Source organism: Hypanus sabinus, chromosome 22, assembly GCF_030144855.1.
Source record: "Hypanus sabinus isolate sHypSab1 chromosome 22, sHypSab1.hap1, whole genome shotgun sequence".
Taxonomy (NCBI): Eukaryota; Metazoa; Chordata; class Chondrichthyes; order Myliobatiformes; family Dasyatidae; genus Hypanus; species Hypanus sabinus.
In genome coordinates, this window is record NC_082727.1 from 20,626,707 (window position 1) to 20,649,735 (window position 23,029).

General features: G+C 51.2%; 2 protein-coding genes across 2 annotated transcripts; both read right to left on the bottom strand.

The window, feature by feature from the left end:
- Positions 1-3,096: 3,096 nt before the first annotated feature.
- On the bottom strand, positions 3,097-5,883 carry LOC132379817 (calcium homeostasis modulator protein 1-like). Its single transcript, XM_059948097.1, has 2 exons — positions 5,332-5,883; positions 3,097-3,558 (listed from the first exon to the last, which is right to left on the bottom strand). The coding sequence occupies exons 1-2, from the start codon at positions 5,881-5,883 to the stop codon at positions 3,097-3,099; spliced, it is 1,014 nt and encodes a 337-aa protein (XP_059804080.1).
- Positions 5,884-14,186: 8,303 nt separating this feature from the next.
- Positions 14,187-20,665, bottom strand: LOC132379405 (calcium homeostasis modulator protein 3-like). Its single transcript, XM_059947209.1, has 2 exons — positions 20,059-20,665; positions 14,187-16,404 (listed from the first exon to the last, which is right to left on the bottom strand). The coding sequence occupies exons 1-2, from the start codon at positions 20,611-20,613 to the stop codon at positions 15,973-15,975; spliced, it is 987 nt and encodes a 328-aa protein (XP_059803192.1). The 5' UTR covers positions 20,614-20,665; the 3' UTR covers positions 14,187-15,972.
- Between the last annotated feature and the right edge of the window lie 2,364 nt (positions 20,666-23,029).

Sequence of the window (23,029 nt, forward strand, 5' to 3'; positions counted from 1 at the left end):
CCGGGGGCTAGAGAGATGCGGGTAAGACTTTGAAAGGACAGATTTTGAACATTACCCCGATTGAGCGCCATCCCCCTATTTCAGGGTTTCTCAAGCGGGGTTCCGTGAGAGATCGTGATTTAAAAAAAATAAACATGGTCCAGCATGCGCGCTGCTGGGCAGAGACGGAGCAGCCCGGTGAGCAATCTCGTTAGGTTAGTGGTCTCTCAGGGCAGTATTTGGTTGAGTCCATTCTCAGTTTTTAACGAGAGATGGGGGAGTCCGCTGATAATTGGTGGGCATTGTATTGCACGGAGGGGAGGACGGCAGGCTGATGGAGAAAGAGTTTTCCGAGCATTGAAGGGGCTTGCCTAACTGGGGCTGTAACGTCAGCCTCTCCCTGTTTGAGGTGAAGTGCTGGAGTACTTTCAAGAAAATAGTAGGCCAGGTTTTGCTGAGTGCTTTGAAGATGAAGAATGGCTGCAGAAACTAGCCTACTGAGCAGACATTTCTCATCATATGAACCAGTTGATCACGTTTCTGCAAGGCGCTGGAGAAAATGTTTTGACTTAAAGTGACAAGAAATGTCTCGGCTTTCAAAGGAAACCATCTTTGGAAAAATAATGTTGCAAAAGGAAAGAGAAGATGTCAGAAAAGCTCGAGTCTTATTGAAACCCATCTGGAAGAACCGCGAAGCTGTGTGAGGGACCCTTTCTCTGAATCTCCTGCTCAGCCTGAGAACTTCACCTTGAGCGAAGAGAAAGAACTTCGTGAGCTGCAGTCTGACCGTGCCCTCAAGATGAGGTTTACTGACCTGCCCCTGGACAAGTTCTGGATTTCAGTGAAAGGAACGTATCCTGCCATTCATAGGAACGAACATTTTACTGCGGTTTCAAACTTCTTTCGAGCATCAAGAGCAAGGACAGAAATTGTCTCATTTCAGTTGGAGGTGTGTGTGCTTATCTCAAGTTCGATCCAAAACTGAGTATTTGTGCAGCAAACAATAAGCACCGGTTTCACATACTCGGCCTACGTTAGAGCCTCATCATGTCACTTAGTAAGCAAATGTTTCTTCCAAGTCTGTATAAAATTGTGTCTTAGGCTGTATCTTTATTCATATTCCTTTGGCTTATGGTTTTTAGTAACTCTACTATTCAACATTGTCATTATATTTTCTTGCTGTAAATAGCATTAATTAAAATCAATTTACAATCTTTATTTAAATTAAATCTCCCATGCATACCTTTAGAAAAATTAAATCCCACTTTGGCTTAAGCCAGTTATTTAACAGAAATTTATTAAGTTTGCTTTCTGAGTTTTTTTAAATTTATGAAAAGGAAAGAAAGATTAATTTCCAGAAAGGTAAGTTAAGCTTAACTGCACTTTTCAAGAAAAGAAATTGGCTAAAAATTCATTGTCTACTCATAAGAGCATTGGCAATTATTTTTAGTTTATTGTATCTACAACTTACTGAGCACGCTAAAGTACCGTGAGCTGCAGATATAATAATCTTTCCGCAGGGCTTCCCTGAGACCTGGAAATTAATTCAACGGTTCCTCCAGAGCAAAGAAGTTGAGAACAGTATTACAGCACTGCGTGATTACAGTATGGAAATCAAACTGGCGGGAATAATGCGGGGGCCGGGCCCTGAAACAGCACAATTTCTTCAGTCCGTATTTCTCATGATATGCCAAGGCCAGAAATGTCACTTTACTTCTCAACAACTGTACCCCGCTTGGAGCCAAGACTGAGAGAACTGGTGGGTCAGCAAGAGATGAGGTGATTACGTGATCATTTATGAGGCACTGATGATAAAATGCTTATAATAATTAATTACTTAAATCAAGCCTGTAATCCCTTGGCTCCCCCTTATTACCCAACGCAACTTCCTCCTCCCCCTTTATCTTTATTGCCCTGTTAGAAACTCCCACCGTCTGGGTGGGGAGGGGTGTTGAATACCGCGTACTTGGGCACTACTGGGTTATTGCCGCAGCTGTCAATCACAGGGATGATCTGTTGCCAGGTTTTCCGGGAATTCCTCCACCTGACCTAGGTGTGGCCCAGGTCCTCAATGTATAAGCTTCCAAACAAAGGTTGGGGAATGTGGTTGTGTCAGGCCGTGACCCTGATTGAGGAGTCTGACTGTGTCGCCCCGATCTTCCCCAGACCCGCTAGTGTCCCAGAGCAAGACAGCGTCCACAAGCGCTTCAAGCTGGCAGCTGTTGGAGCCCTGGTGAAGGTCGTGCTGCCTGTGCGGGGCTCCGTGAGGGCGGGCTACAGATTAGACCCGCCCGTCATGGCCACAAAGACTGGAATCCGTTAAAACCCACTGAACAATTTGCTTTGAGGTGGCAAGTGGATGTCAACTGATAGATTTCTCTATAATTCAGATGAACAATCTGAATGGTAGTCAAAATCGTAGACTAGATGTTCTGTTGGATGTAGATTGGAATTACTTTCGACAAAGTATTGATGGCGTGAGTATGATCTTGCCAGTGGGGACATCTACAAGGAGCGCTGCCGCAAGGAAACAACATCCGCCATGCAGGGCCCCCACCACCCGGGCCATGCTCTCTTCTCACTGCTTACACCGGGCAAGTGGTTACAGGACTCGTAGATCCCACACCGGCAGAGCCAGAAGCAGCTTCTACCCCTCAACCATCAGGCTTCTGAACCAGCGTGGTTGACTCACCGCAACCCTGAACTGACTCCACAACCAATAGACTCAGTTTCAAAAACTCTACACCTCATGCTCTCGGTATTTATTAATTTATTATTCTTTTTGTCACAGTTTGCCTTATTTTGCACATTGGTTGTCCTTGTGTGTAGTTTTTCATTGATTGTATTGCATTTCTTTATTCCCCCCCCCAAGAATGCCGGCAAGAAAATGAATCTCAGGGTAGTAGAGGATGGCACACGTGCACCGGTAATAAATTTACTTTGAACTTTGACCTGTGAGCGTTCCCGGTGACTCCAGTATCCCGCCCTGGAGAACGTAACCTGAGGCCTCCAGCAGGCTGTGCGTTGCGCCAGCTTCCGACGCTCTCCGAAGCCGAGACTGCGGCCTTCCCAGATGGGTTAATGGCCAAAACAGGCAGGGGGCCACACTCAGACAGGTCACACCTTGCTATAGAAGGCCACCTTCTCCCACCGGACTTGTCCCCAGTTGTTGAGCTTGGCGTTGGTCAGTTGCTTGGGCTGGGTGGTGGCAGCATTCACGTTCAGCGGCGGCCTGCGGTTGTGCCAATTGCTCAGCAGTCTATTCATGTTCTTGCTGTCCGTGATGCCCAAGAGTTTGGTCTCCTCCTCCTCCTCCTCCGTGCGGAGTCCCGGGGGGTGGGGAGGACCACAGCCCCTCCTCATTTCTCCTTGCATCTCCTTGAAGAACTGCTGGACGCAGACCTTGGCGAAGTTCCTCGCGTGGTCCCTGCAGGTCTCCTCAAAGAGCTTGCGCTCGATGTCAATGTAATGAGACCAATACCTGGTCTTCAGGAAAACGACCTGGGTGAAGCACGGTCGCAAGGCTCGGGCCAGGAACGCCAGGAAAGTCGTCAGCAGCAGGAAACACCAACCCAGGGCCTGGGCGAGAGGAGAGAGAGTCACACCATCCCTGAATTACCAGCTTCCTCTACACCGTCCCCTACACACTCCCGGAGTCAGGCACGGAATGATGCTCCATCCCATATCCCCGGGGACTGACAGAGAGTGATGCTCCATCCCACACTCCCGGGGACAGACAGAGAGTGATGTTCCATCCCACACCCCAGGGGACAGACACAGAGGGATGTTCCATCCCACACTCCCGGGGACAGACACAGAGTGATGTTCCATCCCACACCGCCGGGGACAGACAGAGAGTGATGTTCCATCCCACATCCCCGGGGACAGAGAGAGAGAGTGATGTTCCATCCCACATCCCCGGGGACAGAGAGAGAGTGAAACTCCATCCCACACTCCCGGGGACAGACACAGAGGGATGTTCCATCCCACACTCCAGGGGACAGACACAGAGTGATGTTCCATCCCACACACCCGGGAACAAACAGAGAGTGAAACTCCATCCCACACTCCCGGGGACAGAGAGAGAGTGATGTTCCATCCCACACTCCCGGGAACAAACAGAGAGTGAAACTCCATCCCACACTCCCGGGAACTGACAGAGAGTGATGTTCCATCCCACATCCCCGGGGACAGAGAGAGAGTGATGTTCCATTCCACATCCCCGGGGACAGAGAGAGAGTGATGTTCCATCCCAAACTCCCGGGGACAGACAGAGAGTGAAACTCCATCCCACAACCCCGGGGACAGAGAGAGAGTGATGTTCCGTCCCACACCCCAGGGGACAGACAGAGAGTGATGTTCCATCCCACATCCCCGGGGACAGAGAGAGAGTGATGTTCCATCCCACACTCCCGGGAACTGACAGAGAGTGATGTTCCATCCCACATCCCCGGGGACAGAGAGAGAGTGATGTTCCATTCCACACCCCAGGGGACAGACAGAGAGTGATGTTCCATCCCACATCCCCGGGGACAGAGAGAGAGTGATGTTCCATCCCACATCCCCGGGGACAGAGAGAGAGTGATGTTCCATCCCACACTCCCGGGAACAAACAGAGAGTGATATTCCATCCCACACCCCCGGGGACAGGCACAGAGTGAAGTTCTTCCTATGCCGTCCTATCACACACTTCTAGGCTGAGACACAGGGTGAAGATCTGTCCACACCATCCCGTCACACACTCTCGGGATCAGACACAGGGTGAAGATCCCTCTGCTCTGTCCCGGCATCAGACACAGAGCGAAACGCCTTTTATATCATCCCATCACACACTCCCGTGGTCAGCTAGAGAGTGAAGCTCCATCAACGCCATCCTCTCGTACACCTCCGGGGTCTGATACAGACTGAAACTCTCTCTACGCAGTCGTTCCATCACACAATCCCGGTGTCAGGTACGGTAGAAACTCCCTTTACATCGACCATCACACGCTGCTGGGGTTAGACACAGAGCAAAATTCCCTTTACGTCGAAAAGGATCTTGTGCTTTCGCGGTGTGTATGACGAATAAACTTTTCTCCGGCTTTCAGCCGGTTACTCATTAAATTATCCAATCACACACTCCGGGGCCGGACATAGAGTGAAGCTCCGTCCACACATTCCCGGGGTCAGACATAGAGTGAAGCTCCATCTACACTGTCCCATCATACACTCCCGGGGTGAGACACAGAATGAGGATCCCTCAACATCGTAAACACCTCCCCTACCTTGCCCCTGTTCTATCCATCTTTTCAAGACCATCCCATTTCTGTATACCCCTCGCTGTACTCCCTACCTCTGCCTCTCTTGTCTCACCTGGGACAGGCAGCAGAGGTAGCGTTGGGCAGCCTCCCGGGAAATGGCGGCGGGATGGCTGAAGAGATCCTCGCAGGGCAGGGTGGCGAGGAGCCGGCGGAGCTCGGCCGGCGCCGGGGGCAGGGCGGAGAGGTTGGCGCCGAGCGTGCGGGGGTCCAGGCGCTCGCTGAAGGCGCAGATGAAACACTTGCCGTCCAGGAGCGTGACGCTGAGCCAGACCACGGGGGCGATGAGCGCTCTCTGCAGAGTGGAGCAGAACATGTAGCGGAGCACCGCCCCGTCCTTGGACCGGCGCCCCTCCGGCCGCCGCCACTCCTCCACCAGAACCGACACGTTGTTGTTGAGCACGAACCCGAACAGGAGGAGCAGTAGCGGCGGCAGGGTGAAGACGACCAGCGCATAGGGCAGGTTGTAGCTGGGCAGGCATGGGCAGGTGAACTCAAAGCTGGAGTAGATCTGGGCGCTGCTCAGAGCCAGGAGCCCGCACACTCCGTTCATGAAGGACTCCTGGTTGGATTGCAGGAACTGGAAAACCAGCCGGAACTTGTCCATGTCCCCGCACCGATCCTCGATTCTCAATCAACTGGCACTCTCTCAGTCACATCTTCCTTCCCTACCGCCCACCGCCCTCTGCTGCCTGGCAGTCTCGTCACCGCCGCCTCCCGCCGTCCCAAACTCTGGGTCTTCCGCGCACACCCCTCCCTCCATGAGGTGCGCGGATGTCATTGGGTCTGGATCCTGACCAGAGTAGCCGGCCCTGATGATTGAGCGCCTGTGGGAGGGGCAGTACTGAGGGTACACCGAGCTGCGGGAGGGGCAGAGCTGGGGGAAGGGAGGGGCAGCACTGAGGGAAGGGAGGGGCAGCACTGAGGGTACGCCGAGCTGCGGGAGGGGCAGAGCTGGGGGAAGGGAGGGGCAGCACTGAGGGTACGCCGAGCTGCGGGAGGGGCAATACTGAGGGAAGGTAGGGACAGCACTGAGGGTACGCCGAGCTGCGGGAGGGGCAGAGCTGGGGGAAGGGAGGGGCAGCGCTGAGGGTACGCCGAGCTGCGGGAGGGGCAATACTGAGGGAAGGTAGGGGCAGCACTGAGGGTACGCCGAGCTGCGGGAGGGGCAGAGCTGGGGGAAGAGAGGGGCAATACTGAGGGAAGGGAGGGACAACACTGAAGGTACGCCGAGCTGCGGGAAGGTCAGAGCTGGGGGAAGGGAGGGGCAGGACTGAGAGAGGGTCGCGGTGTGAGAGGGATGTTACTGAGGGAGCACCTCTGTGGGAAGTACTGAAGGAGCGGCTCACTGTGGGTGTGGCAATGAGGGAGCGTTGCGTTGCAGGTGGGGCAGTACTGAGAGAACTTCACCTTGCGGTCATTGTTCAACTTACACCGCCGGGTTTCCGACGATGCTTTCACATCCTCCTGGTTCCCACTGGGGAGGCGGTGAGAAAACTTCCTGTTGATCATTTGTACCATAAATCTTCCCTTTCATCCGTGGTGACGGTGAGATCACTGGCTCGTTTTCATAGAATTTCACTGAGTTTGCCAATGAGAAGATTAATCGCGATATAAACATTAATAAATATTTTCACCTCATGTCCGTGCTCGGTAACCTGACAAAAAGTGACGTGGAACAGTCAATATTGAAAATCGTTTACAATTCAAGTTCAAGTTCAGGTTTATTGTCATCTGACTGTACATCTAAACAACCAAACGAAACAACGTTCATCCGGACCACGGTGCACCCGCAAAACATGTGGGTGGTGTATTAGCATGGACAGAGGATTGGCTAACTAATAGAAAGCAGAGTTGGGGTACATGAGCATTACTCTGGTTGGCAATCAGTGGTGATTGGTGTGCCACAGGGGTTGGTGCTGGGCCCGCAACTGTTCACGATATACATTAATGATCTGGGAGAGGGGACCGAGTGCAGTGTATCTAAGTTTGCTGATGATACTAAATTGAGTGGAAAAGCAAATTATGTAGAAGAAAGGGAGAGCCTGCAGAGAGATATAGATGTTAAGTCAGTGGGCAAGGGTCTGGCAGATGGAGTACGGAGTTGGTAAATGTGACGTCATCCACTTCGGAAGGGAAAATGGAAGATCGGATTATTACTGAAACGGTAAGAGATTGCAGCGTGCTGCTGTGCAGAAGTGCATTGGGAGTGCTTGTGCAGGATTCACAAAAAGTTAGTTTGCAGCTGCAGCGGGCTATCAAGGCGACAAATGAAATGTTGGCCTTCATTGCTAAAGGGATTGAATTTAAGAGCAGGGTGGTTATGCTGCAACTGTACAGGGTATCGGTGAGGCCACACCTGGAGTACTGTGTGCAGTTCTGCTCTCCTTCCCTGAGGAAGGATATACCGGCTTTGGAGGTCGTGCAGAGGAGGTTCACCAGGCTTATTCCAGAGATGAGGGGATTAGTCTGTGAGGAGAGATTGAGTCACCTGGGACTGTACTCACTGGAATTCAAAAGAATGAGAGGGGATCTATGGAAACATATAAAATTATGAAAGGGACAAGAAGATAGAGGCAGGAAAGTTGTTTCCATTGGTAGGTGAGACTAGAAATAGGGGTCACAACCTCAATCTTCGGGGAAGTAGATTTAGGATGGAGATGAAGAGGAATTGCTTTTCCCAGACAGCAGTGAAGCTGTGGAATTCTCTATGCAATGAAGCAGTGGAGGCTACCTCAGTAAATATTTAAAACAAGGTTGGATAGATTTTTGCATAGTAGAGGAATTAAGGGTTATGGGGAAGAGGCAGGTGGGTGGAGATGAGTCCATGGTCAGATCAGCCATGATCTTGTTGAATGGCGGAGCAAGCTCGACGGGCCGGATGGCCGGCTGCTGCTCCTGTTTCTTGTGTTCTGATGTAACACGCACAGCTCATAAACCAAAATGTTACCATAAACGAGTCAGTAAAATATAATTCAAAACACATGTATTGCTCAGCACAGGTGGGCTGTCCTAGTGAAGGAACCTCGGTGGTGGCAGGGTATTCATTAGTCTCACAGCCCGAGGGAAGAAGCTGTTACCCAGTCTGGCAGTCCCAATCCTGATGCTCCTGTACCACCTTCCTGGCACGAGATTGTGGGATGGGTGGTCGGGATCCTTCGCGGTCCTTCGTCTGCAACGTTATCCGTAAATGTCATAAATGGGGATGGGGAGGTGGGAGACCCCGGTGATCCTCCCGGCGGCGTCTACTTTCCTCCGTAGGGTCTCGCAGCTTCCGCACCACACAATGATGCAAGCGGACAGGACACTCTCGGTGGTGTTCCTGTAGAGTGATGTTAGAATGGGGGGGGGGGGGGGGCGGTGAGCCCTGCACGTTTCAGTCTCTTCAGAAAGTGTAAACGCTGCTGTGCCTTAACGACTGGTACGGATGTTCTGGGTGCGGGTGAGATTGTCCGTTATGTGCTCTTCACGGTCGAGCCATTGGTGTGCAACGGCGGGCAGTCGTGGACTTCCTGACATCACAATCACCTCTTTTGTCTAGTCCACGTTGACTCGGGTTTCTGTACTCCCGCCATTTGACAAGCGTCTCTTGTGATCCTAATTCGCTCCACCACTTCAGAAACATCTCCTCCCCATTCCTGGGGCACCTGCGGACCTTTGTAACTGCCTGTAGTTCTGATAAGGTGTCAAAGACCTGAACATTAGCCCTGCCTCTCTCTCCACAGGTGCTGCCCGATATAATGATTTCTATAATTTCCGTTTCTCTTTCCGGTTTCCATCGGAATCACTGATGTAAGCATGACCGTATCCCCGCTGGCTCTCTAATTTTTTTTGTAGGACTCCACGTTGGGTAATAAGCCGGATTCTGATTCTGCGAAAATCCGTCCCACAGACTTGAGTTCCTCCGCCGTCCTTACACTATAATGTTGCTAAAGTTATTGTTAAAGCCGAACACTGCGGTGAGATTAACCGAGGGAGCGCCTTCACGCCGCCCCTCAGTAACCCCCCTCTCCCAGCACCATGTGTCACTGAATCCATCCTCACTGACGTTTATCCAGCTCCCTCACCGCCCCTCACTAACCCCTCTCCCCCAGTGCGTTGTATCGCCACTGACGTTAATCGATCTCCCTCACCGCCCCTCACTAACCCCTCTCCCCCAGTGCGTTGTATCGCCACTGACGTTAATCGATCTCCCTCACCGCCCCTCACTAACCCCTCTCCCCCAGTGCGTTGTATCGCCACTGACGTTAATCGATCTCCCTCACCGCCCCTCAGTGACCCCTCTCCCCCACCACTATGTGTCACTGATTGTATCTCCACTGAGGTTAATCCTGCTCACTGTAGCTGTGAAACAGCGTCTCTACCAGATGTCCCACGGCTCCAAACCTAACCATTATAACTAGGGTAAGAGGAGCCATTCTGAGAACTGGGTTTCTGGGTTGGGGCGCGCAGACAGGAAGGGTTCGGGAGGGGGGCGTATGGAACACGACGCCTGGCTGAGTGAAGGGATTGATGGTGGGCGGAGAGGAACATCAGAACGCCCGTTTGTCCTGAACCAATTCCCAGGATCAAACCTGGTGAAGAGAGATTTTGACACGTTAACCTTCATAAATCAGAGTATATTGAAGTTGTATAACACCTTGCTGAGGCCTAGTTTGGAGTTCTGTGTGCGGTTCTGGTCACCCTACCCGCAGGAAAGATGTCAGTAAGACTGAAAGAGGACGGAGAAAATTCACTGGAGAATGAGGGGCGGTAGATATGAGGGGTATAGATAGGGTAAGTACAAGCAGGCTTTTTCCAGTGAGGTTGGATGAGGCTGGAACTAGAGGTCATACATTTGGAGTGAAGGGTGAGATATTTAAGGCTAATCTGAGGGAGAACCTCTTCACTCAGAGGGACTGCGAGTGGTGAACGAGCTGCCCGAAGAAGCGGTGGATGTGCTGCAACATTTGAGGGAAGATTGGAGAGGTAGATGGATGGGAGGGGCATGAAGGGCTGTGGGTCAGGTGCAGGTCGATGGGACTAGGCAGAATAACAGTTAGGCACAGACTAGATGGGCCGAAGGGCCGGTTGCAGTGCAGTAATGCTCTGTCACTTTTTGACCTCTGCTGGCTACTGAGAGGGGCAGGAAGAGGGTTTGAAGTCTGCGCGTACCGAAACTCGCGGCAAAAGTCCATCCTGGTTCTCCCAGGTTTTATTCTCCCCCCTCTCCACTTGATGGCTTGAGGGAGGAGAGGGTTTGGGTTGACGTCACACCGGGGCCGAGTGTGAGGTGTTGTTTCATTGTTGGCTAAATGCTGATGTAATTTGTATTTATTTAAATCTGCTTTGTGAAGTCAGTGTCAAACCGCGAGGTAACATTTCCATTCAATTTAAATTCCCTTTCAAGGACGCCTTGGACTCTCCAAAGAATTCTCAACAAGGTCACAAAGGGAGATGTAAGAAACTGCGGATGCTGAATTCTGGGGTTAAAAAGTGAGCAACTTCAGGACAGTTCAGCAACATTCTGACCACTTCGATTCCAGGTCAGAAGCAAAGAGTCCTGCAACATGTTTTACGGGGATAGGCTGAACGAGCTAGGTGTGAAGGGGGATGAGACTTGACTTAATAAAAGTGAACAGAATGATAAGAGGCATAGATAGAATAGACAGATTCACCCCCTTCCCCACCACCGCCAGGACGGAAATAGTTAATACAAGGGGGAATAATTTTAAGCTGTTCTGAGGAAAGCATGGGGGGGGGGGGGATTCTGAGACAGGTTGAACGTACTGCCAGGAGTGATGGTTGAGGCAAACACATTAGGAGATTTTACAGACTCTGAGGTAGGCATATGGATGATTAAAAAAAAAATGAGGGCTTAAGAGGGAGGAAAGGGTTAGATTGATCTTGGAATAGGCTAAAAGTTCAGCACGACATTCTGGGCTGAAAGGCCTGCACTGTGTTGTAATGTTCTACATTCTATTTAAATGACTCACCTCCTAACTCCTCAGCTCATTGACACCATCTGTGCTGTCCAAGAACTAACTCACTCTGGTCCATTCACCCCGTCCCCTGCTCAGAGGCCTACGGTGGCTCCTGCTAACCTGGCCTCAACTTTACATTATAATCCTCGTTTCCAAATCCCAGTGTGACCTCACGCCTTCCTATCACTGTAATCTACAGACAAACTATCCCACGACCCCTTGCCCTCCTGTGCTGGGGCTACTTCTTAAACCTACTCCATGTCCACTTTAAGCAGATCCTTCAAGCCGACTTCCTTGACCAAGCTTTCAATTATCTGCCCGACGTCTATAGATGGTGCTAACTGGTTGCATCACAATCTGTATGGAAACACTAATGCCCATGGAAGGAAAAGTCTTGAGAATGGTGGATGCAGCCCAGTCCATTACAGTCAAAGTCCTCTAGTCTACATTATTGCTCGCACCTACAAGGACCTCTGCTACAAGAAAGCAGCATCAATCAGCAAGGACCTCACTGTCCAGGCCGCGCTCTCTTGTGGTTGAAGGGCAATGACTGTTCCCGAACCTGGTGATGCAGGACAGCCTCTTGTAGCAGAGGGGACAACTTCACTCACATCAACACTGAACTTACAGATTCACTTTCCAGAAGTCTACAACTCATGCTCTCAGTATTATACATATACACTATTTGCACAATTTGTCTTATTTTCACATTGGTTGACATATCTTTGTTATATACTCACCAATTGTATTATATTACTTTATTTTCCTAGAAGACGATGTATCTCAAGGTACTACATGGTAACATATAGATACCTTGATAATAAGTTTACTTTGTCTTTGACTTTCAAGTATCTCCAGATGTGGCTCAGCATTGTTCCCTTGCCACTACAGTTTACTGTGTTAACGTTGTTGCTGTTAACACTCAATGTCCGGTTTTAAAGGGCGACAGGAATGGAAAGACAGATCTTTGAAGGGGACAGAATGACTTGTGAAGGTGGGGGGGTTAAGAAAGCTGTATGGTAGACTAAACACCCCCTCGCTCCACCTGTGGCTACAGTGCGTACCGTCTGCAAAATGCACTGCATTTACCTACTGAGGGTAAACATCCCTCATCCCCAACATCCCCGCCCGTCCAAGCCCACCACCTCTCCCAACAAGAAGGATAAAATGCAGCGGATGCAGGGAAACACCAACTGCAAGGTCTCCGTCAAGTCACACTGCATCCTGACTTGGAAATCTATCAGCAGTCATCTGCCGTCACTTTGCCTGGACCCTGGAACTCCCGTCCCAACAGCACTGTGCAATGGCGGAAGCACCTTTCCAAGTCAGCTCTGAAAGACAGCACGCTCCCCACCCCACCTGCCCACAACCTGAAGAACAATTGGGGTGGACAATAAATACTGGCCCTGCAGGTGGTGACTACATCATTTGAATAAATGAAAAATAAACCTGAAGTTAGGATTTGTGTGGGTATTTCTCTGAGGCAAATTAATAGCTGTGACCCAGGGACTGGTTGTATTTTTCTGGTTTAAATAGAGTCTTTATTGATTGAATGCAAATTTGCAAATACTAGGCAAATTAATCTGGTCCACCTGCAGAGGATGGTGCTTCAGAGCCCTGCCTACAATCAAGCCAAGTGAACATTCAGAACCACATTCATGTTCCATGTACCGGTAACTCCCCAGCATTGGACCGTGTACAAGTGGCATATTGTTATCCCGTCGGGGTGCTGATTTCAGGGAGACGACGGCTCCTAGCGACGAGTATCAACCATGCTGTACTGTGGGAAATGTCTGTATTTTATCAGGATCTTCTCAGACCTTCACGCTCACCAGCAGAATTAGGCCATTCAGCCCATCGAGTCTGCTCTGCTATTCCATCATGGCTGATCGTTTACCCTTCTCAACCCCATTCTCCTGCCTCCTCCCAGTGACCATAGATGCCCTTACTAACCTATCTTCGCTTTAGATACACCCTATGACTTGGTCCCCCTAAACGTGAATGGCAACGTATTGAACAGATTCACCACCCTCTAGCTAAAAAAATTCCTAATTGCTAAAAAATACGTGACAGCATTGCAGCGGTGGGAGCTTTCTGTGTGTTATCACTCGATTTATAACCCCAGGCCAAAACACACTTTCCAAAACTAAACATAGCACGGAATAAAGCATTCTACTCAAACTGATGGTTCTCTCTTATTATTGACGCTTTGTCTTTGAAAATTGGGAGGAATATAGCTCAGACTATATGTTTTTCAGCAAAGTTGTTAAAATCAGCATCTCTACAAATATCATCTATTACTGACAGTGACAACACGGTGACGATACATACATAAGATGTACTGAATAAGGAAGCTGAACAGTTGATGGCCAGCCAGCACCCGGTGCCGTCCTGGATTTACAGGCCTGTAACTGTCCAGAAAGATGTTCACTCCCAAGATGCATGTGTGTTGCAACTGGCCTCAGGTGTACTGACATGTGTAGACTGGCAGACTGTGAGAACCAGGCGTCCACCTCAGAGAGTGTGGGAAGTTCAGATGAAGATGTGGAAGACGTGGAAGACTTGGAAAATTATTGATTATTAATAGGTTATGAAAGAATGGAAAACAAAGTATGGAAAGCAGTCTTTGATTAAATATATTCATTTTGCAACCAAGTGGGGCCTGGGTTATGGCCGTGTGGAACCCCACACTTGAATTATTGTACTGTAATTCTATAGGCTATGTCAAAAGCTTAAGATTGTTTTGATTTGATACAACAATATGGAAAATATGACATTGATAAAACTCCAGAAGTCTCTCCAAATGAGCTGTTTTTTTTTACCTTTTGATGGGGGTAACATTTTCTGCTGTACTGATGTTAATATGGAAAGTGATACTTATTTGAATTCCTGAATAAACTCTCTACAAATCCATGTGATTATAACTGTCCTAGGGTTTTATTGACTTTTCCAAAATAAACAACAGACAAATATTTTTCTAAAAATGAAATGATTCACTCTACTGAAATTGTGAACCGTACTGCGACTGCCAGTAATGACATAGTTTACGATGTAGAATTTTATAACATTTGATGAAAAGTGCTTGAACTCAGCTATCATTGTGACAAATTTCAATGTTGAGGGATCACTGATGACAAAATACCACTAGGTTGAATATATATGTTGTACTTTATATTGGCCACTTTTCAGAAATGCTTGTCTTAGGCTAGTGTTATAAAATGCATACATAAAACTACCACTGGTGCAATGCTATTGCATATTTTCTAACTTCAGGGATGTATACCTTGCTAAAAATCACTAGGAGCATTATTCCCCTCAGATGTAACCGAGCAACCCTACTGGCTCACGGACTAATACTGTCCTAATACTGACCCCGGGGTCAGACACAGAGCAAAGGTCCCTCCATTCCGTCCCATCACACACTCTTGGGATCCGACCCACATTAATCTGTTTCTGAAAACTAATACTCACACTCTCCCAAAAACTAACACTGGGTACCATGCCATGCTCTGAGAAATTTTTATTTTAAGTTACTCTTATTGCTTTATTTTGAGCAGCCAGCAGTCGTCAGAACTTGTTATTTTGCCGCTGGACGGCGATGGGGTGATAGATTGGAACACAGAGGAGTACATCAAAGGAAGAGGCCCCACAGTCTGCAGTTTTAGACCATAAAGATATAGGAGCAGAATTAGGCCATCGGCCCTTCGAGTCTGCAGACGTGGCCCCCTCATTTAGGGAGAGATATTCTCTGGTAGTCTCATGGGGTCCCCGCTCCCTGAGCTCCGATGTGACTAGGGAGGTCAGGCGGGCAGGGGGTGTCGAGGTGCGGTGAGCTGGGTTTATTCCGAGGTTTCGCCCTCCCTCGGCGCTTCATGCGCGGTCTCAGGCTTGTCCGTGCCACAGTGATCTGAGGAGGTCCGAGCCTTCTGGGTGACACTGAGACAGAAATCTCCCGGAACTGGTGAGGAGGGGATAGTTCTCAGGGAGGATACTCTGCAGTGTCCCTGTAGGGGGGATGACCTATTTCGGAATTGGTGGGCCCTCTGGAGTGCCTGAGGCACATCTGAGAGCGGTCGGCCCCGTTGGTGGGTATGAGGATCTTGTGGAGTTATCTCTGAGGCGGGGAGATAATAGTTCCGGTGAGCAGAGAGAAGAGGGTGGGCAGGGGGCAGTGGTTGTTTTCATTGTGGGGGCGGGGTCACTAGGCCGGATGGATCGTTGTGGACTGGGAATCTCGATGGGGGCTGGGGCACGACAAACAAATTCAAGACTGGAACAGACGGCTTCAGCCCGTAGGGGAACGGGCAGGACACTGGCGCTGACCGGCCTTGGGTGCAGAATCGAGAGGCTGAATGACCAGTCCCTGTTCTAATCCCAGCACTGATACCACAATGATGAGCCTGAATGGTACAGCGGCTGGTGGCGCAGGCCTCTCAGCTCCAGAGACGCGAGTTCGATCCCGGCCCCGGGCGCTGTCTGTGTGGATTTTGTACGTTTTGCTTGCGAATGTGCAGGCACTTTCGGAAAAACAACAGAATCATTAAGCCAAAGGGAGCTACCCCTCGCCCTCTTCCCCTTTCTCCCTTTAGTTCTCCTTTCGCCCCTCGCTCCCGCTCCCTCCCGGTACTCGAGAAGGAGTTGCACCTCGTCCCGGAAAAGGAGAGGGTCAGACCTGACCCGAGGAATCCCACTAGGTCTTGGGGCGAAGGTAGTGGAGGGGCGGAATGGCTTTTTTAAACCCGGGTGTGCCTTGCACCGTTTTCCGACGGGCCGTGAGAGAGCCCCGGGTGTCCAGGGGTCTGCCGGTCATCGACCTCGATAGCCAGTGGGGGCTTGGCGTTGTCCCAGAGCTGGAGTTGCTGGTTCAGCTGCTCTTTGTTGGTGATACCGTGTAGAGGGCAGTCCGCCTCCCCCTCCGCCCCCTTCGGGCTCGCCTGCCAGTCCGTTCCCTCCTCTCCCGGTCCGACGAAGAACTGGCGGACGCAGCGCCGAGCGAATGAGTGCGCATGCTCGCAGCACATCTCCTCGAAGATCTTTTCTTCCTGGTCGAGGTAGTTGCCCCAGTACCAGTTCCGCAGGGGGTTGACTTGTCGAGAGCATGGCTTCAGGGAGCGAGCGAGGAACGCGGCGAGGATCAGCAGGAAGAGGGTGGTCCATCCCACCGCCTGAGAACACAGAGGACACAAACACAGTGGCGGAGGAGCAGAGCAGACCCATTGTAACCCGACCCCGCACTCACCCAGTCACCCTCCCGAACCCAATCCCACAGCGGCTGGTCCCTGGACCACCAACCTCGCTATCAGGCACCAGCCGGAGGGACAGAATGGCCGGCCCGCCCCGAGCTTTCCTGTGAACCGGGAGCAGGAGGGCAGGGTTGGTACCGTACAGGAAACTCCCCGCCCCGCCGGAGCTTCATGCACACTTTCCACCTTGTGGTATCAGGCAGCGGGCCCGAGACCACAGGGAATATGAGGAGGTCCTGAAGAGAGAATACAGGGATGTAGGTAGAAAGCGCCAGTGAGGGTAAGAATAAGATGATTTGGAAGATGGCTGAGGAATTGGTGCAGGGGACAGGAGTTCAAATCTCTGGATGATTGGAATCCCTTCTGGGGGATGTATAAAAAGGACGGGTTACAACTGAAATTGAGAGAGACCAATATCCTTACGGGCAGGTTTGCCAGAGAGTTGCAGAAGGTTTAAACCAATTTGGCAGGGGGATAGAAACCAGAATGATAAGTGTAACACGGGAGCAAAATTGTTAAGGGTGGTGAATACAGGACAGACGTTGTTAAATTTTAACGTATGCAGTATACGTATATGTAGATGACCCTGTAGCGCAATTAGAGATTGGCAGATACGATGATGTGGGCATCACTGAGTCATGGCTGAAAGAAGATCATTATTTGGCAGCTTAACATCTAAGATACACATTGTATCGAAAAGACAATCAGGTAGATAGAGGGGTGGGGTGGCTCTGTTGGTAAGGAAAAGTGAGATCAAATCCTTCAGAAGAGTTGACATAGGATCGGAAGATGTAGAATCTTTGTGGGTAGAAACTCCAAGGGTAAAAGACACTGATGGGCGTTAAATACAGACCTCCAAATAGTAGCCAAGATGTGGGATACAAATTTCAACGGGAGATAGAAATCTTAGGATAGTAATGGGGGATGCCAGCAGATTGGGGATATCAGGCTATCAAGAGAGGGAATTTGTAGAATGCCCGCGAGATTGCTGTTTAGAGCAGCTTGCGTGTGGTTGAGGCCACTAGGGGAGAAACAATTCTGGATTGGGTTTTGGGTAATGAACCAGATTTGATGAGGGAGCTTAAGGTAAAGGAACCCTTAAGTAACAGTAATCATAATACAACAGAATTCGCCCTGAGGTTTGAGAGGAAGAAGATATATCGATATTAGCGTGTAGTAAAGGGAATTACAGCGGCATGAGAGAGGAGCTGGCCAAAGTTCATTGGAGAGGAGCACTAGCAGAAATGACAACAGAAAACCAATCACTGGAGTGTCTGGGGGTGGGGGAGTAGGAAGGCACAGGATAGATACATCCCTTAGATTAAGAAATATTCTAAACGGAGTATGAGGCCACCGTGCCTGACAAGGGTAGTCAAAGACGGCATAAAAGCCAAAGAGAGTGCGTGTAATATTGCAAAAAATAGTGGTAAGTTAGATAATTGAGAAGTTTTTTGAAAACTAACTAAAACTTATAAGGAGAGAAAATATGAAATATGAAGAATGTTAGCCGATAATATAAAAGAGGATATGAAACGTTTCTTTCAAGTATTGAAAGAGTAATAAGAGAGGAGATTCTGGGTATTGAACCACTGGAAAATGATGACAGAGAGTCAGCAATGGGAGACAACAAAATAAGTATTTTGTGTCACTCTTCACCTTGGGAGACGTTGGCAGTAAGCCGGCAGCTCGACAGCATCACGGGGCAGAAGTGAGTGTTGCTGCTCTTACTAAGGAGAAGATGCTTGAGAAGCTGAAAATACAGATGGATTATACCCCAGCGTTGTGAAAGAGTTAGCTGAAGGGATCGTAATGGCATCATTGATTGATCTTTCAAGAAACATTAGATTCTGGAGTTGTTCTGAAGGACTAGAAAATTGGAAATGTCGTTTCCACTCTTTAATAAGGGAGGGAGACGGAAGGAAGGAAATTTTAGGGCAGTTAGCCTGACTTCAGTGGTTGGGAAGATGGGGGAGTCCATTATTAAGGATGAGGTTTTCAGATACTTGGAGGCACGTGACAAAACGGGTCACGGTCGGCATGGTTTCTTCTGTCGGGATTCTTTGAGGAAATAACAGGTAGGATAGACAAAGGGGAGTCAATGGATGTTGTTTACTTGGATTTTCAAAAGCATGTTGACAAGGTGTCGCACATGAGGCTGCTTAACAAGATAAAAGACCATTGAATTACAGGAAAGGTACTAGCGTGGAGAGAAGATAAACTGACTGGCAGGAGGGAAGTACTGGGAATAAAGGGGGGCCTTGTCTGGTTGGTTGCCGGTGACTAATGGTGTTCCGCAGGAGTCGGTTTTGAGACCACTTCTGTTCACGTTAGATGTGAAAGATTTGGAGTAGGCGATTTGGATAGTCTTGTGTGTAAGTTTGCGGGTAGAGTGAAGATGGGAGGAGCGGCAAGTAGTGTTGGGGAAGCAGGGAATGTGCAGAGGGACTTAAACAGATTGGGAGAATAGGCAAAGAAGCGGCAGATTGAGTGAAATGTACGGGAGTGTACCGTCATGCACTTTTGTAGAAGGCATAGAGGTGCAGGTAATTATCTAAACGGAGAAAATTCCGAAGTCAGAGCTGCGAAGCGACCCGACAATCGTCGTGCAGGATTCCCTAAAGGCTAACGTGCACCTTTAGGGTGAGTCCGCGGTAAGGAAAGCCCCATCTGTCCAGTGCTTTAGAGTCGCTTCACGGAAACAAGCCCTTCGGCCCGACTCATTCATGCCGACCAGGTTCTCTAGCTGAGCCAGTCCCATTTCCCCACTTTCGACTGGTATCACTCAAACATTCCCTAACCACAAACTTTCCAAGTCCCTTTTATATGTCGTTAACGCACCGTCCTTAACCATTTCACCCGGCAGTTTACGTATGAAACTCTTGCCGCTTTAAAGCGTTTCACCTTAAAACTACACCCTCTAGTTTCAGACTAAGGCAGAAGGTGAAATATTTAAGGGGGACCTGGGGGCGGGGATCTTCGTCACCAGAGGGTGATGCGAGCGTGGGACGAGCTTCCAGCCGAAGTGGTGGATGCAGGTTCGATTTCATCATTTAAGAGAAGTTTGGTTAAATTCATGGGTTGGAGAGCAAGTGCAGGCTTCTGGGCACAATCGTCCTAGATGGGCCGAAGTCCCTGTCCCTGTGAAGTATTGTTCTGTGACTTCTCTGCTCCGGGAAAGAAAGGCTGCGACTTCCTACCCATTTCGGCCCCTTGCGATTTAATAAACTTCTCTGTTGTCACCCACAGTCGTTTTTGCTCCGGGGGGTGGGAGGGGGGGGAGCAGTCCCAGCTTGTCCAGTCGTCCTGTCTCTTCTCCATTCCCATCAACACCACAACTGCTGCGTTCTCAGCAGCCTTCTCTCTAGCCCTCAGAGCCCCCCTAATCTTAATGTCCAACGCTCCGATCGCGTAGACTCTGGTCTCCGCACCCCTGGCCATCGCTAGACGGCAGCGAAATAGAATGGCCGAGAAGCCAGCTGGACCCCAGTGCCGTTTTTCAAGAGAGTCCCCCCTCCCCCCCCCCCACCTCCGCCCTGCTGCGGCCGGAGCTGTAGGCTGGGAGGCGGCTGGCTTTACCTGGGAGACGGTGCGCAGGTACCGGTAGGCTGCCTTCCTGGAGAAGGGCGGGTGCCCGGGCAGTGGCCCGGAGGCGAGGTCCTTACAGGGAAGCCGGGCCAGGGCGGCGCGCAGCTCGGCCTCAGTGTAGCCGCTAACATTGGCGAAGCGGCCGGGCTCCAGACTGGTAGCGAGGGCGCAGGCGAGGCACTTGCCATCGAGTAGTGCCACGATAAGCCAGGCGGCGGGAGGCAGCGCGGCGCTCCGCACCACTCCGAGCAGCAGCGACAGCAAGGCACTGATGTCCCGGGGTCGGCCGCCTTCCGGCCTCCGCCACTCCCGCAGCAGCAGAAGCCAGCGCCGGTTCACCATGAGGCCGCAGATGAAGAGGGCGATGCAAGGTAGGAGGAGCACCGCCGCCGCGTACGCAGTGTTGTAGCCGGGTAGACACGGGCAGCTAAAGTGGAAGGCACCGTATAGCCGGACGCTGGCCAGCGCCAAAATCCCACAGATGCCGTTCGTGACCGACTCCGAGTTAGACTGGAGGCTGCGGAGGGCGCCGGTGAGGCGATCCATGGCTCCGGCGCTGCAGCCGGCAACCCCGAGGCAGTGCCCCCCCCCCCCCCGCTCCGGGCTGCTGGTCTCACGCAGCATTCGACGTCACTGAGCAGGTGAGGAGCGGGCAGGTGAGGAGCGGGCAGGTGAGAAAGGGAAGGTGAGGAGCGGGCAGGTGAGAAAGGGAAGGTGAGGAGCGGGCAGCTGAGAAAGGGAAGGTGAGGAGCGGGCAGGTGAGAAAGGGAAGGTGAGGAGCGGGCAGGTGAGAAAGGGAAGGTGAGGAGCGGGCAGGTGAGGAGCGGGCAGGTGTTAAAGGGAAGGTGAGGAGCGGGCAGCTGAGAAAGGGAAGGTGAGGAGCGGGCAGGTGAGAAAGGGAAGGTGAGGAGCGGGCAGGTGAGAAAGGGAAGGTGAGGAGCGGGCAGGTGAGGAGCGGGCAGGTGAGAAAGGGAAGGTGAGGAGCGGGCAGGTGTGAAAGGGAAGGTGAGGAGCGGGCAGGTGTGAAAGGGAAGGTGAGGAGCGGGCAGGTGAGAAAGGGAAGGTGAGGAGCGGGCAGGTGAGAAAGGGAAGGTGAGGAGCGGGCAGGTGAGAAAGGGAAGGTGAGGAGCGGGCAGGTGTGAAAGGGAAGGTGAGGAGCGGGCAGGTGTGAAAGGGAAGGTGAGGAGCGGGCAGGTGAGAAAGGGAAGGTGAGGAGCGGGCAGGTGAGAAAGGGAAGGTGAGGAGCGGGCAGGTGAGAAAGGGAAGGTGAGGAGCGGGCAGGTGAGAAAGGGAAGGTGAGGAGCGGGCAGGTGAGAAAGGGAAGGTGAGGAGCGGGCAGGTGAGAAAGGGAAGGTGAGGAGCGGGCAGGTGTGAAAGGGAAGGTGAGGAGCGGGCAGGTGTGAAAGGGAAGGTGAGGAGCGGGCAGGTGAGAAAGGGAAGGTGAGGAGCGGGCAGGTGAGAAAGGGAAGGTGAGGAGCGGGCAGGTGAGAAAGGGAAGGTGAGAAGCGGGCAGGTGTGAAAGGGAAGGTGAGGAGCGGGCAGGTGTGAAAGGGAAGGTGAGGAGCGGGCAGGTGAGAAAGGGAAGGTGAGGAGCGGGCAGGTGAGAAAGGGAAGGTGAGGAGCGGGCAGGTGTGAAAGGGAAGGTGAGGAGCGGGCAGGTGTGAAAGGGAAGGTGGGGAGCGGGCAGGTGAGAAAGGGAAGGTGAGGAGCGGGCAGGTGAGAAAGGGAAGGTGAGGAGCGGGCAGGTGAGAAAGGGAAGGTGAGAAGCGGGCAGGTGTGAAAGGGAAGGTGAGGAGCGGGCAGGTGAGAAAGGGAAGGTGAGGAGCGGGCAGGTGAGAAAGTGAAGGTGAGGAGCGGGCAGGTGAGAAAGGGAAGGTGAGGAGCGGGCAGGTGTGAAAGGGAAGGTGAGGAGCGGGCAGGTGAGAAAGGGAAGGTGAGGAGCGGGCAGGTGAGCTGGTCAAAGACCCCAAACAAACAACCTCAGACTTGCACTCATCCCGCCCCTCCCATTGGGCACAAGACACAGAAGCCTGGAAGCATCTATCACCGGGCTCGAGAGCAACTTGTACCTCGCTGGTATAGGACTATTGAAAGATAGAATGGACACTCACTTCATCCACCTGGTCATGGTCTTTACACTTTATAGGCTACCTGCACTGCACTTTCTTTATAACTGTAACACTTTATTCTGCCACAAAACGGGAGAAAATCTGCGGATGCTGGAAATCCAAGCAACGCACTCGCAAAATGCTGGAGGAACTCAGCAGGCCGGGTGGCATCTATTGAGAAGAGAAACAGTCGACGTTTCGGCCCGAAACCCTTCAGCATAGACGCCGCCTGGCTTGCCGAGTTCCTCCAGCATTTTGAGTGTGTCACTTTATTCTGCATTGTCATTGTTTTACCCCGTAGTACCTCGATATACCGATATACCGATTAATCGATCGGTATGGGTGGCATTCAGGGCAAAGATTTTCACCGTACCTGGGTACGTGATAATAATAAACCAAATGGCAATTTTTCGCCAGTGCTGAACTCTGTGCCGAGGGGTCTCTTGCTCCATGGAAGTGGCTACACGGGTTGAAACAGTGGCAGAGAAGGCAAATGGCACGCTTGTGTTAAGCCACTGCGTTCAAAAGGCAGGAGGCTATGCTGCAGCTTTATAAAGCTGGGGTCACATCTGGCGGGGGGGTATTGCACACAGTTCTGGTCGCAACACTGTATGAAGGATGTCGAGGCTTAGTCGGCTGTGCAGAAGAGGTTTACCAGGATGTTGCTGTTTGGATTAGAGGGTATGTGCTTTCATGAGAAGTTGGGCAAACGGGTTGTTTTCCCTGGAGCGGTGGAGCATGTGGAGAGACCTGGAGAAATATGGAGAAATACAGGCCCTTCAACCCATCTAAACCAGACCGAAACCATTTAAACTGCCCACTCCCAACGACCTGCACCGGGGCCATAGCCCTCC